Source organism: Triticum aestivum, chromosome 1A, assembly GCF_018294505.1.
Source record: "Triticum aestivum cultivar Chinese Spring chromosome 1A, IWGSC CS RefSeq v2.1, whole genome shotgun sequence".
Lineage (NCBI taxonomy): Eukaryota > Viridiplantae > Streptophyta > Magnoliopsida > Poales > Poaceae > Triticum > Triticum aestivum.
Window position 1 is genome coordinate 535,384,610 of NC_057794.1, and position 15,409 is coordinate 535,400,018.

Below are 15,409 nucleotides of genomic sequence, written 5' to 3' on the forward strand. Positions count from 1 at the left end.
TCTCAGAGCTTAGGCAATTTGGGCAGTCCGATCGGAATCTCCTCGTGATACATGGCGTTAGATCTCAGGCCAGATCAATGTGAGCCGTTTGATATTTACCCGGTCGACCTTAGCCCTCGGATAAAATTTCAATTGCAACAAATTGTAATATCCATACCCCCACCAGGGCATTTGGGTCATTTCATCGAGTGGGATATAAAATGGTGGCGGCTCCCGTGAAGAGAACCTAGCCGCCTCCTCCTCCCTCACTCGTGTGCCCTCTTTTCTCAATCCCCCTCCCTCGAACCCTAGATCTCTACTGCCGCCGCCGCCAATCAGTCTAGATTTGTATCTGCGATGCCCACCTCGCCTCAGGTGAGCGGGATCCGTCGTGCGAAGGTAGAGGTGAGCGCCCTCTCCTCTCCACTTCCCCCATTTCCTCTCTCTCTCTCTCTCTCTCTCTCTCTCTCTCTCTCCCCCTGCATGTGTGTGTTCTGATCCTTATTTTTTCTGCAGCTCGACATATAGGTCAGTGTGTGTATGCTGCAGCTCCAAAGGGACGAATGTCGAGGTAGCCACTGCTCCAGTCGAGGCTAGCACGCCGTAGGTATGAATCGGGTCCCTAGCCCCTTATGAGCCCTACTTTTCATGGAACAAGGCACAGCTTCTGCTTTTTCTTTTGGTAAAAAGGAATCACTAGTGTTACGTCGGTAGCCTCTCTGCAAGTTTGTTCTGCCCTTTTTGACATTTTTTATTCTATCTTGCTATGCGTTGTACTTTCTCCGTACGGAAATAGCATTTAGGTCACTAAAGTAGTGATTCAAATGCTCTTTTATTTCCTTACAAGAGAGTATCATATTATAATTGTGTGCTCAAACCAACAGAGCTTAATTCACATATTTAAATATTTAAGAATGCGGGGATGATGCCCAACATATGAAGCTATGTAGGAGATGATTTTGAGGTAAACAAGCCTTCAGCTTGCTTTCTGTTAACCTTTTTATGCATGGGTTTGGATGTAAGTACCCGCTTTCTGTTATAGAAAATTGAAGAGTCGGCAACAAATGTCAGACTGAATGCACACACCTTATATTTTTAGGTGTTTGGTCAGAGGCGTCATCAATGTACTTGCCTCATCGAAAAGGCATATATGTTGATTTGTTTTTCTTTTCTTTCATATTCAGTTATTTTGGAATAGCCATGGTAGCTTTTTTTACTACATCTATTTGTTCTTTCAGGTACTCCCTCCATAAACTAATATAAGAGCGTTTAGATCACTAAAATAGTGATCTAAACATTCTTATACTAGATGATGCCCCGCACGTTGTTGCGGGAATATTTTGCAACATATTTTAATATGATTCGTTGTATGAATAATGAATAACTGAAGTAATAATATAAAAAGCTAAAACTGAAAATACATATAATTTATTATGTTTGATTACTATATAATTGTATTTTTTTATTAACTATAAATAGCATAGTAGAATGAAAATTCTCTTGGATGTTTGCATGTTGAGATGAGTCTTTTTTTCATGCATGTTTAATGATGAAGTGACATGCTTGCATGTTGGGAGACATATGATAGTGAAGGTGGGCATTTTCTCATGCATGCTATGCGATGATGTGGCATGCTTGCATGTTAAAAAAAATAGTTAGTGGGGGCTAGCTATTTAGATATAGAAGATAGAAGATTAGTTTATAGAGGGAGTAGGCCATTAATCCAAATTTGAAGAGTAAAGGACTCACGTTTCTCTCGCGCAGGACCGACCGAAGGCCTTCTGATCCAGCAAAACCCCCCAAACCCCATATAACGAGGCCGCGCCATGGAGTTCCACTTCCGCGCCGGCGAGGAGCGCTGTCCGTCGACGGGGGCCGCGGCTACGTCGGCCAACTCCGAGACAGCAGGTGATCTCTCCTCGCTGATGATGGGCGGCTCTTGGCTCTTGATGCCTCTCTCCCGCTGATCTTATTCCCTTTGGTGAAGCCACGCGCGTGAATGACGGTCTCGTCGGCGGCGACAGTGCGGGGTACCATGGGGAGAGCTCACCGCCGCCGGCATTGGATCCGGACGACCTGCGGCGCCGGGCGGCAAAGGAGAGGATAAGGGAGCGGATCCTGCACGAGGAGGCGGAGGCGATGGCGCTCGAGTTCGAGGTCCGGCGTGAGCTCATGGAAGAGCGCACCAGTTTGCTCGCGCAGTTGGCCGGCGGGTCGGAAACTAGGGCAGCGCCGGCGGTGCCATCGCTGAAGACGGCGCCGATCGATCACCAGGTCTGCTGCTCTGCATGCTGTCCTCTTGAGGATTTCACCACGCGGATCTTTTTTATCACTTACTATTGGAATATGCGTGTTGTTCAGTCTGTGCAGGTTGGATCCAAAGTAGACGTGTCTGCGGCCATGGCAGCCAAGCGGAAAACCCCTCATGCCGCTGCTGCATCCGTTGTTTCGGCGGCCACAGGCAGCAAGAAGCAGAAGCCTGCTCTGACTTGCACGGTGTGCAACATCACGGCAACCAGTGAGGTTGCCCTGCAAGAGCACCTCGGAGGGAAGAGCCACGTGAGGAAGGCCGGTAAACCTGCGCAGCCTCACCCAGAGGAGGATGTGGTAATAAAATACATCATATATATACACATTTCAGTTTTATCTAGTCGCGTATCCGGACTGGAATTAAGAATAATGTAAAATATATGTTTCATTGCGATATCCATATATCTGATTGGTCGAACTAACATGCTCTTTAGGTGAAAAAAATAGATAGAATAATGGTCAAGTGTGCTATACATATGATGTTAAAAGCATCATAGTATCTCCAAATCAAACCCACTTGAATTGGGTTTCCATTTGCACTAGCCTTACATTTTCGTAACTATATATGAATCCGTGTTTGTTTTCCTATGAATGAAAGATATGCATGCTTGTGCGTGTCCTAGAAAAAAGAATACATGAACACGTATTTTGTCTGGGCTTGAGTCCATAGTCCAGACCACTGCAATTCTTTTTTGTTGACACCTTGATACCCTAGTAGTAATGTTGTTGAATTCACTAGTATTTTTGGATTACCTACATTTTACAGCCCAGCTAGCTAGAGTGGCTTGGTTAGGTGTAACTTGAAATACCAGTAAATCACACATTTTGAGGAATATAAATAGGTCTCTTGACGATTTCACCATGAATACATACAACAATTCTATATCTACAGAGAGACATAAGATTATTTCTTATATGTGTCAAAGAATTGACCGGTTTTGTGTTATTTCTTATATGTGTCAAAGAATTGACCGGTTTTGTGTTTGATGCAGTTAGGTTTAACTTGTAACACCATTAAATCACACATTTTGAGGAACATAAACAGATCTCAACTGCTTCTGATTTCACTATGAATACATACAACAATTCTATATCTACAGAGAGACATAAGATATTTCTTATATGTGTCACAGAATTGACCGGTTTTGTGTTTGATGCAGTTCAGCTTGAAGGTAAATGGGTCGCCAGCCTTACCGGCCAAGGGGAAAAACCCTGGTGTAGTTGTCACTTCGATGGCTCTCGCTGAAAAAAGTTGCAACAACTTGGGTTTGAACTGCATGGTCTGCGGCATCACAGCAAGCAGTCAAAAGAACATGCAAGATCACCTCAAAGGGAAAATTCATATGAGGAAGACTGCCATGCTCGCGCAGCCATATCCTAAGGAGAATGGGGTAAGGAATATGGTTTGGACTTTGCCAACACTACCCAAATTCAACAAAACAACATATGTGTTTTACAGTAGCATGGTTAACTATAATATTCATAATTTCATAGGAGGCTGCTTGAATCGGTTTGCTTTCCAACTCATTTATTGATCACAATACTGCCTCCTTACAAATATGTAACACCCCCTCAAATTTTGAGTCTAACTTCGACTATAAATTTGACTAATAAAACTGAGTTGTATGCCACAAAAAAATATATCACTGATTATGTATCTGAAAGAAGTTACAAATGCTATAGTTTTTGTGGCATATAGCTGACATTTTATTAGTCAAACTTATTGTTTAAGTTGGGCTCAAAGTTGGAGAGGGTCTTATATGCTTGAAAGTAGGTATTATTCTGATGCTATTAGTGTATAGTGCTCTTTCTTTTTTATACAAAAGGGCCCAAACTGCAAATCCAGTAATAATACAAGGCCAAAGTGTACCACGATTTCTGGAACATATATAAAGAGGTTTCAAAGGCTATTTAAGCATGATTGCGGAGAAACCAATTTTAAATGTTCTTACAAATGTCTTTGGTGCTAATTTCTAGTCTAGTAAAGTGTTTGCATTCTTCCATTATCTTTGAACATTAAGAGGCGTGAGAAGCACGGGAGCTTGCGAGAAGGGATTTTCTAAACTTAGGGACATATGAACCCTATAGCCTTATACGGCTAAAAAATATTGTAGAAGTTTGATAAAATACCAAATGAATCATGCTCATAGAGGATGGGTACAAGTATATGCATCGAAAATTAAAAACTTAAATATGACCTGTAACTTACATCGTTCCTTGTTTATCTAGGGCCTAGATTCATTTGAAAATTAGGTATAGATTCTAGGCCTCATACAGTCATTTAAGTTTTAAGTTTGCACACGCATACTTGTATCCATCCCTAATTGCGTGATTTATATCATATTTTTCTGAAACTTATGCGCATATTTTTAGGGTGTATAAGGTTCAGATGTACTCCCTTCATTCCATAATTCTTGTCTTGGTTTAAGTTCAAAAACATAGATTCATCGTCAATGCCACTTCAAAAACTTGGTATTTCAGGAAATTCCACTATCAATGTTGCAGCGAGGGATGTGCCACCAGTGTCTTTCCAAGTTTGGTGCTAGTGTCATCTCAGTCCCTTTCCTGTCAATCTCTCCTTCCCTGGCCATATGATGTTCTGGTTTTGCACCGTCCCTTCAAACGGTTCAAATCGATCAACCTTGTTTGGTTTCATTCGACATTATATTTTGACATCTTGTCATTTCTCAAGACGTGGTCAGGAAAAACCAGGCAAGGTTGATCGATTTGAACGGCTTGAAAAGACAGCAAAAATGAAACATCACATGGTCAGAGAAGGAGAGAGTGATAGAAAAGGGACTGAGATGGCACTAGCACAAAGCTATGAAAACATTAGTGGCATATGTCTGAATACACCATTTTTGTTTTGAAGTGGGATTTTTGTTCTTCCTCGGGTCTGAATACACCTAAATGAGTGTCTGCTTAGTGGAGTTTGTGTTTTTTCATGCAGGTCTGCTCAAAACCAAATGCATCAGCAGCCATGCTACCGGCCAAGCGGAAGAACTCCGACGTTGTCCCAGCCGCATCCACCCTTTCAGCAGGGCCAAGCAGAAAGAATCAGAAGCAGGATCACCTCAAAGGGAAGGCTCACATGAAGATGGCGGCCTCGCTTGCGCCTGGGGAAGCGTGGGAAGAGGCAGAGGTGGAAGGCGGCTACACGCCGTGGAAGTTCGAGATGGTGACCGGCTCCGGGACATTGTGCGAGGTGGTGCAGCTGAACGGCTCCATCCTCTGCGAGGTGTGTGACCAGCAGGCCCCCGACCGCGTCACCATGATGTGCCACCTCCAGGGGAGCAAGCACATCTCCAAGCAGGCCAAGCAGAAGCAATGCGAAGCCGTCACTGCTGATGGCGATGGGCCAGGATCAGAAATGGTGCCCATGGAGGCCAATGGCGTGGGCCGGGTGGACGGTGGCTCCCTGCTGTGCGAGCTCTGCAACGTGAAGGTGGCGTCAGAGTGCGACATGGAGTCTCACCTGTCCGGAAGGAAGCACACCAACAAGGCGAAGGTGGCTGCAGTTGGTGTAGGTGCATGTGGCAACGGGTCAGGGTCAGAAACTGTGCCCATGGAGGCCAACGGCGTGCGCCGGCTGGACGGCGGCATCCTGCTGTGCGAGCTCCGCGACGTCAAGGCCCCATCGGAGTGCGTCATGCGGACTCACCTGTCCGGCCAGAAGCACACCAACAAACTGAAGGCCGCCACTGACGCCGGTGCAGGACAGGAGGTGAAGAAGGCTGCCGCCGCTGCCGCCACGATCGGCAGCCCATCCAAGGAAGCCGCCTCCATCGTCGTCAATGGCAGTGATGACTCGGTGAAGAAACCAGCAGCGGGAGAGATGGAGGTAGCTGTGTCATCGGCAGGACAGGGGGTGAAGAAGGCTGCCGCTGCCGCCCCCACGATTGGCAGCCCTTCCAAGGAAACCGCCTCCATCATCGTTAATGGCAGCGATGACTCATTGAAGAAACCAGCAGCGGGAGAGATGGAGGTAGCTGTGTCATCGGCAGGACAGGGGGTGAAGAAGGCCGCCGCCGCCGCCACGATCGGCAGCCCATCCAAGGAAACCGCCTCCATCGTCGTCATTGGCAGCGATGACTCATTGAAGAAACCAGCAGCGGGAGAGATAGACGTGGCTGTGTCATCGGCAGGACAGGGGGTGAAGAAGGCCGCCGCAGCAGGCGGCACGATCGGCAGCTCATCCAAGGAAGCCACCTCCATCGTTGTCAACGGCAGCAATGACTCTGTGAAGAAACCAGCAGCGGGAGAGATGGAGGTGGTAGTGTCATCGGCAGCGCCTCAATTGGATGTCGCCGCCCAGGTCTGCGCCCGTGTCTCCTCCGTGGCGCCCATGGAAGTAGACGAAGGTGCTGCCAAAGCTGAACAAGAGAAAGCTGATGCGGATGAAGAGGGAGCCGTGGAGATCGACGGAGGCTCCGCCGTGACCGGCGAGAAGTATTACATCAAGGCGGAGGGCAAGCTGTTCGTCACGCTGCGCCAGGCGGACGACAGCCTCTCGTGCGGCCTGTGTGCCGTGCACGGCTGTGACAAGCGCGGCATGATCAATCACATCTACACAAGGGACCACTGGCGCAGAGCCCGTATCGCCGAGGAGAAGAAGCGGGCGGTGAACAACGACGGCACTGGCGCCGGCATCCCGGTCACCGACGGAGTGGCTCAGGTCGACAACTGACGGCAGCCGTGTGTGAATTTGGGACGGCGATGTGTGCTGAAGTTTGTTGTGATGTACTACCTTTATGTGTGTATGGACCTGTTGAGACTGTATGTGTGTATGGACCTGTTGAGACTCCAGTACAATTGTTGAACCCTCGTGTGGGTTAAGTCTCAAGTGTGAGTGAACTTGGAACTATCTGAGCATTTTCTGCCAGTACAACTTGTTTTAGACTTCAGTACAATTTCTTTCCAACTATTTTCTGCCTGCATCTTTTGGTAGTACTCCCTCCGTAAAGAAATATAAGAGTGTTTAGATCACTACATTAGTGATCTAAACACTCTTATATTTCTTTACGGAGGGAGTACTATTTACTACTCCCTCCGTCCCATAATATAAGAATATTTTTGACACTACACTAGTGTCAAAAACGTTCTTATATTATGGGACGGAGGGAGTAACTTGTTTTCAAATCAGCCATACCAGCAAACGATGCCTGGAGAAGATCGCTCCCAGCCACACCATTATCATGATAACAGCAGTTTGATCAATAATCTGGCTGCTGATACAGCGCCCATCAGGAGAAGGGAGAACTTCAAAACAGCAGGGTTACAAAGGCAGGCATGCAAAAGGATGTACTCCCTCCATTCTCCCTCCATTCCTAAATATAAGTCTTTGTAGAGAATTCGCTATGGACAACATGCAGATGTATGTGGATGCATTTTAGAGTGTAGATTCACTCATTTTGCTCCGTATGTAGTCCACAGTGGAATCTCTACAAAGACTTATATTTAGGAACGGGGGAGAGTAAATGAATAAACAGAACTGCAGAGCCATGCATGAAATACTGCCAGCGAAAAGGGCCAGGGAATGTGCAACACAAATCAACACGCAGTGGGTATTAAGGATGGCCTGTTCTCGATAACAAGATGGTGCAGCCTATTCAGCATGTCTTCATAAGGACTACTACATGACTTCAGATGAAAGCTAGAAAAACTTTCTGCCCAAAATAACCACATCTTTTTTTTACATGGTTTATTAAAACCTTTCTGCTCTACTGGATTTATTGACGGTAAACAGAGCACATTATCTGAAGAAAGAAGTGCAAAAGTACAGTACATGTACCCTCTGTTCAGCAGGCCAACAGACCGAATGACATGGACTAAAACGTGATGTGATACATACCCCCATCACATGAGTTCATCACAGTAGACTGAATTGTCGAGGAATGAATTGTTTATAGAATGCTTGCTCGTCCTTCCTTCTTGGCAGCCGGCCTGTTCCCAGGGAATGCAGTGCGGGATACATCAACGAGGGCCTTGAAGCTGTATGGCTCATGCATCGACAGCTCCGAAAGTACCTTCCTGTTGAGTTGGACATTCTCCTTCATCAGTCCATGCATGAAGTTGCCATAGTTCACCTGGGCAGTAAGTTCAGACAATACATCAAACACATGTGCGTGTGCGTTCAGTAGCAAAACTAGAAACCCGATAACTTATACTTTGTTACAGGGACGAAGCTAGAAAAAAATTGATGGGGTCAGGTTTATGACAGTGGGGTCATCTTCTATAAATGAGTAATGATTAGTACTAAATTAGTGAAGGATTTACTAATTTCATTGGGGTCAATTGACCCCATTGCTTACAAGGTAGCTCTGTCCCTGCTTTGTTATCGTATTCTGCCTGGTTTCTTCGGAAAAAAATAACATGAGAATGTAACAAACTCATTTCCCTGTCAAACCTCGTATGTTAATAGATACTACATACCCCATGGAGTCGTGTACCAGCATTGATGCGCTCGATCCAGAGAGACCGCATGTCCCTTTTCTTGTTGCGCCGATCCCTGTAAGAATATTGCAATGCTTTTTCTACACGCTCCCTGGCGATTCTTATGCAGTTTTTAGCCCTTCCTCGGAATCCCTTGGCTAACTTAAAAATCTTCCCCTTGTTCATCTTTGAGGTCTTGGCTCACACAGTATTTCCTCCCTATATTCACAACATAAAAGTAAGAAGTTGGAGCAAATTATGAATTACTGTAATGAGATAGAAGTTCAGAATAAAACATAGAGAAGTTGGAGCCAATACTTCAGACATTTATTCCCCGAGAAGGGAATGCATATGAATAAAACATACTTAAGAACAGTTATTTTCAACCTAGACTTCTTCAGGAACCAGTTTAAGCTTCTCTACCCACAAGAGCTGTGGCATAGAGAAGTCTATAGACTGTAAGTATCAGTTATTCTGCCCCTTAGTTTATTTTATGTTCTGATGAAGAGGCCATGGACTGTAATTATGTGAATCTTAACTTATATTGTGTAATTTCTTGCTGTGTTTATCATAGATATTATTAACATCATAAAACAAATATTACAACAAAAATAAGATGTAATTGGTACTTGACAACAAGTTAGATAAAAAGAGGTTGTGAAGGCATTACAAGGTTTCCCCCCAAGAAAAGCAGTCACGATAAAAACTAATCATCAAGGTACGACACTAGCAGCAATAGCATCATGAACTGTGCCGACAGTCCGTTTTGAATGACTCCACCTATTTTGAATCGCTTACACTCATAATTTCTCTTTGTGCGCTCACTGAACTTGTTTATCAAATTAACATACCCAAGTAAGTTCAAACATCAGGTGGGACAGTTATTTACATGTACTTCTTCGATACGCACATCAAGAGAAACTATACAGGTCATAGGATCCATCATTACTTTCCCCCATTTCCCATTCTCATCTATGATATGTGACAAAATGAATGTTAAAACTGGATATGTGCTCATTTGTTTAGTGACTACCAGAGATGAAAAAAATTGCGCTCAAAAAGGACCGGGTACTGCATACTACTGAATTAGCCGTCCGATTAAAAAATAACGTGAAAATTATAGCAAATGCAAGCAGCAGTAGATGTTGCAAATGTGTGATCTGCTTGCTAATTCAACCGCCACCAACAAAGAATCATTTCCAACCAATCCCGCACTATCAGGTGGCAGGCAAGGGGCGTCAAGGGATTCCGACGGTCGCGAGCTACGGCAAACAAGCACGCGGATTCAGTAGCAGGAGCCGGGCCGGCCGTGCCGCGCGCGGTGGAATCATACACACCTCGCACGCGCGAGCGGGATATGTACATGTGTGTGCAAGCGCGTACGTACCGAGAAGCAGGGAAGAAGAGCCGGTGCAGAGTCGGGAGCAGCTCGGAGTAGAGGGAGGCGACGGAGACCGGCGTCGGCGGCGGGCGGCGGGCGGCGGAGTGAGAGCTCGGGCGCGTGAGAGGAGAAACCTAGCGCTGCGTTTTCTGTGGATCGAGCGAGCACGGGTGTGGGCCGAATCATATTCTTGGGTGCCAATCCGGCCCACAAGACGTCAATAGCACCCGCGCCGCTAACCAGGGCCGGCCCCTTTAGCTGCCGCGCTTGTACATCACTAGCCTCATACGTTCAACGCTATAATAGGCCAGTCCATAAAGTTCGCCTCCGACGTTTGTAAAAAAGGAAAGCAGACAACGCTGTGTGCATGCAGAAAATCAAATAATATATTGAAATGATTATTTATTTTTATATAATAATCGACAAAAGTATAAGCAATGATTTTTTTATGCAATCAACACTGTGTTTCATACTTTTACATAGTGTTCATGTAATTTAAGATAAGTTTTCTCATACCTTAAAAGTATTCCTGAAATTTGTAAAAATTGTTCACATATTTTTTTAAATAAATCATGAAATTTAAAAGGTTCTCGTACATTTTAAAAACCATGTACTCCCTCCAATCCGAATTAATTAACGCAAGCTCAATACAATGTTAGTAATGAAGAAACTGTTCCCATTTTTTATAAAAAAGTTCATGTGATCTTAATAAATGGTGGCTGTCGTGGCCGCGGGTGCCGCCCAAGGGGCTGCTCGAGGAGGCCAGGAGGAAGCTGCAACAGAGGAGGGACTGCGCGAGCCAGATACTCAAGGCCGCCATGGCGATCAACATCGATGTGCATGCTGAGATGGAGATCCCGGAAGTGTACTTTGAGTCGTTGCCACTTCCAAGTTTTCATCCGTTTCCAAATGTGTTATGGGCAGTTTCCAGACTTTTCTCATTTCCTCTCTATAAGTGCTCTTTGTTTTGTGTAGGCCACAGTAGCATGGTGTGAACCCCGCAAAAAAAAAAAGAAGTAGGATGGTGTGCATTTTCCAAAGCATCCCCACATATACTGCAGACTCCAGTTCAAATCTTTTTCTCTGCTTATTCTCTTTTGTTGGCAGTTCTCCCAGCGTGATTATACAAAAGATCAAACAGTGATTAGGGAATCAAAACATAAACACTGAAAAGTTGCATCGAAACACCTAAACCATGATAGCTCAATGAAGGGAACCAGACAGATTATCTCAATTTGGAAGCAAGTCGGGCCACTCAGTGAAGGGATCAATAAAAGAAGCCTTTTTTGTTTCAGGGTATCAAAGAATAGCGGCGGGTGACCCTGTAGGTTGATGGCAAAGTCCATCAAACCATTCATCGAGAGCTGATGGGAAGATCTTTTGCACAAAATTTACCAGTGAAATAGTATAACTTTGAGAATTGAGACTAATATTTTTGAAAGGAGAAATAACTATCAACACCTCGAGGAGAAACTTATATACAGGCGATTCTCATTCCAGCTAAATTCTCAACTTCTGATGAAGCCATGATTCTACACAGTTTCCGACAAACAACAAATTCCCACACAATACACTGGAAAAGGGGAATAAGAAATGTAAATACAGGCGATTCTCTCCCAGATCACGAATCAGGACAGGTACTCAAAAGGTTGGGGCGGCTGGGGCTCGTCGTCAACAGCCATGGCAGAGGCACCCGACACCGGCTGCCCTGTCGCAGGGGCGTCGGTGAGCACAACAAGCTCCTCGGCCTCGCTGGGCTGCGTGTCTCGTAGGAGGATGAACCCGCCGCAGGGGGCGGGCCTCACGGGACGTATCGGCTGCCCTCGATGAACTTGATGAACTTCTCCTGCAGGGGGACGACGCAGGCTGGGTTCGACAGGATCTGGAAGGCCGGTTCTGGCTCTGCGGCCTTCTTCTCTGCAGTGCTGTCCACCTGGGAACAAAGATTGAGAGAGACCGGTCAATCCAAATGAGGCCACAGACTGACTGGGGTTGGTTCATTACTGAGCAGCTAAGGGCTAGCTATGCTCAACTGTGCTGTGATGTCTAGTTGACTAGCATATGGTTTAATTAATTATGGCCTGAACCTACCAAAGTTTGCAAAATTCTGCCGTGATGGGAAAAAGTTGAAGCCAAGCAGATACAGTGAGGTTTTATTCTTACCTGCATTGCATCAGCTGCCTTGCCAGAAGTAGAACCAGAAGCATCTTCCGTTGTTTTCTCCTGGTTAGCTTTGCTTTCTGCTTCTGCTGCTGTCTTCTCCTGGTTAGCAGCAGCTTTGCTTTCTGCATCCTTCTTCGCCCTAGATTTTGCCTTGGCATAGGTTGACAAAATGGCCGTGGGCAGCTCAACAGCTGAAGTTGTAGTCTGCTCGGTTGTCGGCTTCGGATACTCAAAGAGGGACGGCTTAGCATGCGACATAAATTCAAACTTCGGCACTTCCAGATTCGAGTTGAGACCGATGATGGCCGTTGGCGAGAAGGCCAGGCTGATGAAGTATAGGAGAGGATACCAGTGCCAGAACTGGGTGAAAACAGCGAGGCCAATCACAGCAGTGAGCTTGTCATGCTTGTTCCTCGAGCGAAGTTTGATTGTGACGTTCCTGCCACCGGCATCTAGAATGCCGGAAGCAAGGATGGCGCCCATTTTGCTCATGATGTCCTCGTGCTTGTCAAGAATGATCTTCTCCAACTGACGCCTAAATGTTCCAACATGAGAATCAAAGGACTCATTGGTCTGGATCATGACCATTGCCATAGCAATTAGAGCCCCCTGGCGTACAAAGTCAACAACGTCCGATGTGAGAGGCTCCAACAAAGAAATGGCATCACTTAACCCTGTGCCTGCACAGGATATCCCAACAGCTAGAGCTGCACCATAACGAACGTGTGGGTTGTACGATTCAGAGAGCAGGGACACAATTCTTGGAGTCTGCATGATCATAACAGAAGATGTAAGTTGTGGATCAAAGCTATTGACAAGGTGTGGATCAAAGCTATTGACGATTTTTTATTTTAGCATTTTTTTTCTATTAGATGGCAAAGAGATGCAGCAGCATAAATGCATAATGAACAGCAGGTCTATGTTGTTCCTTGGAATAAAATTGAATAGAGGGCAGACCTGCTCAGGTTCGTTGTATAGAACAAATCCAAGACCCATAACTGCAGTCCTACAAACATCATCACTGACGTCCGATACAGCAAAATGCAGCAGCTGATGGATGGCTTTGTTATTTGCAGTTCCTCTGTACGCTAGAGCCAATGCGTACATACCACCGTAACGTAGTATGGGATCTTGATCTCTAGTCATTTGTTCGATCAAGGTGTCAGCTTCCTCCTCCCTGCCATACATTGTCAATGCGATGCCAAGTGCCAAACCCCTGCGGAGAGAGAGAGAGAGAGAGAGAGAGAGAGAGAGAGAGAGAGAGAGAGAGAGATGTCAGAAACATGAGCTAGATGCATCTTCAGAAATATCGCAACAATTATTGAACAGCACTGACCTGATAATCTTTTCATGCTGTGTATCATGTGCATAAGCAAGCATCTCACCGGCCTTCTCACTGGCTGTCCCAACCATGAGCAAACCCATGCCAATACCAGCTGCTTCACCAGCTACTGCACTGTCTGTGTAAAGGACATTCTTTATGTCCTCAAACACTTCCTCATCTGCTGTCCCAAGAGATGCAAGCCCAAGTCCCAAACAGGCACCATGCTGGATGACCTGTATAATACGGTTTTGATTAAGAAAAGTCACAACATAATTAGCATTACGCGAGAAGGACAAGGAACAAAATGTCACCTCTGCACTTGTGTTGCAAAGGCTTTCACGGAGGAATTGTTTGATTCCTTCGCCATGGTTGGCATGAATCAAACCTAAAGCATAGAGGGCACCACCTTCTGAATATGGACTGCCACCACCAACTGCACCATTTTGAGGTAGGTACGGGGCCATCAAAGCCCGACCTTGCTGAAGGTGGCCTCTATGAATGACACCCAGTCCAGCTGTTGCACTAAATTTAGCCCAATTGGTTGCCTTGCTTAACCATTCCTAAAAGACAATACCAAAATGAGACATTACAGGGGCGAAAAAATAAACACTGCATGGCAACAAAACAACCGGATTTTTTATTTATTTTACCAGATTCTCTCTTAAGAAGGTATCTACAGTTGTTCCTGCATGCATGATCGCATTGGAACAAATAGTTGCACTATGGCAAACATTGCCACTCGTTTCCACAGCCTGCTTTATTGTCTTCAGAATTAGAAGATCAGACATACGAAAGAAATAAATCCATCAAGGTGATGTCAGATATAAAAGTTGCAAGAGACCAAGGTTCAACGTTTAGGACATAGTAAGTGTACCTGTTGTGGCTATACAAAAACTGCAGCGTAAGCTGAATAGACTTCTCCCCTGATAGTATCGCTTTAAGTTTTGCAAGCCTATCAGCATGCGCTGCCTCATTTGGATCCACTGGGTGAGCATTTCTGTTTGAAGTAGTTGTGCCATCTCCCATCTGAACATCACCCGCTGGTTCTGTGCTAGTTGCACCCGCGTTAACAGTCTGATCAACCGGTAAAGCTGGCTGACCAGGAGTCTGTGAGTCCAGGCGATTCCCCACATTCAGAAGGAAGGCCTGATTTTCATTTTCCACTAGATCAAAAGCAATTTGGTATGCAATGAGAGCATCATCCTGCATAATGAACACAATATCTCAAGTAAGCAACAGAGACCACAATGTAAGTAGTGTGGTGGGCAGAGTAAAGAACAAACATATACCTGGCTTCCAGAAAGTAGTGTGTCCAATATATCCGCAACAGTTTCAGGCTCGCCCAGAACCATAAGGCACTGGCAGATGCTCAGATAATCTGGATGCGGCAAAGTCTGGTATATTTTAACAAGACAGCGAAGAACCTGGCAATAAAATGAATGATTAGATCAACACATAAAGAATGTTATTTTTTGATTACTCTAAACTAATACTACTTGCTTTTAACTTAATAAACCAACCATACTGCCAAATAAATTTTTAACATAAAAAAATTAGGATATATAAAATGCCCCTACCTCAGAACGATATTCACGGTGACTAACACATTGATGAGAAAGGTTGATGCAATATGAAAGAGCCCCGTGAATATTAGCACACCGAGCAATTGCTCCCTCCAGCTTATCCAGTCTCCTGCATTCAACAGCCATACCCATGGCCTGTTGGTATTTCCCGTCAAGAATACACCTGCAGCAAACAGTAACATTAGCTGAATACTCCATCTGATAAATAAGAGGATATGTGCAAATGGTAGGATATAT

The 15,409-nt window shown here is 45.2% G+C and overlaps 2 protein-coding genes and 1 pseudogene across 2 annotated transcripts; 1 reads left to right on the top strand and 2 right to left on the bottom strand.

The window, feature by feature from the left end:
• Positions 1-231: 231 nt before the first annotated feature.
• On the top strand, positions 232-7,248 carry LOC123179852 (uncharacterized). Its single transcript, XM_044591746.1, has 7 exons — positions 232-384; positions 496-586; positions 1,744-1,887; positions 1,967-2,253; positions 2,341-2,586; positions 3,450-3,680; positions 5,240-7,248. The coding sequence occupies exons 3-7, from the start codon at positions 1,806-1,808 to the stop codon at positions 6,974-6,976; spliced, it is 2,583 nt and encodes an 860-aa protein (XP_044447681.1). The 5' UTR covers positions 232-384; positions 496-586; positions 1,744-1,805; the 3' UTR covers positions 6,977-7,248.
• A 580-nt stretch (positions 7,249-7,828) lies between these two features.
• Positions 7,829-10,285, bottom strand: LOC123063891 (50S ribosomal protein L20). The gene is made up of 3 exons (XM_044487698.1): positions 10,109-10,285; positions 8,722-8,940; positions 7,829-8,375 (listed from the first exon to the last, which is right to left on the bottom strand). Exons 2-3 carry the CDS (start codon positions 8,905-8,907, stop codon positions 8,193-8,195), a joined length of 369 nt encoding a protein of 122 aa, XP_044343633.1. The 5' UTR covers positions 8,908-8,940; positions 10,109-10,285; the 3' UTR covers positions 7,829-8,192.
• A 1,124-nt stretch (positions 10,286-11,409) lies between these two features.
• The window catches only part of LOC123063908 (26S proteasome non-ATPase regulatory subunit 1 homolog A-like), a 5,644-nt pseudogene continuing 1,644 nt past the window's right edge, over positions 11,410-15,409 (bottom strand).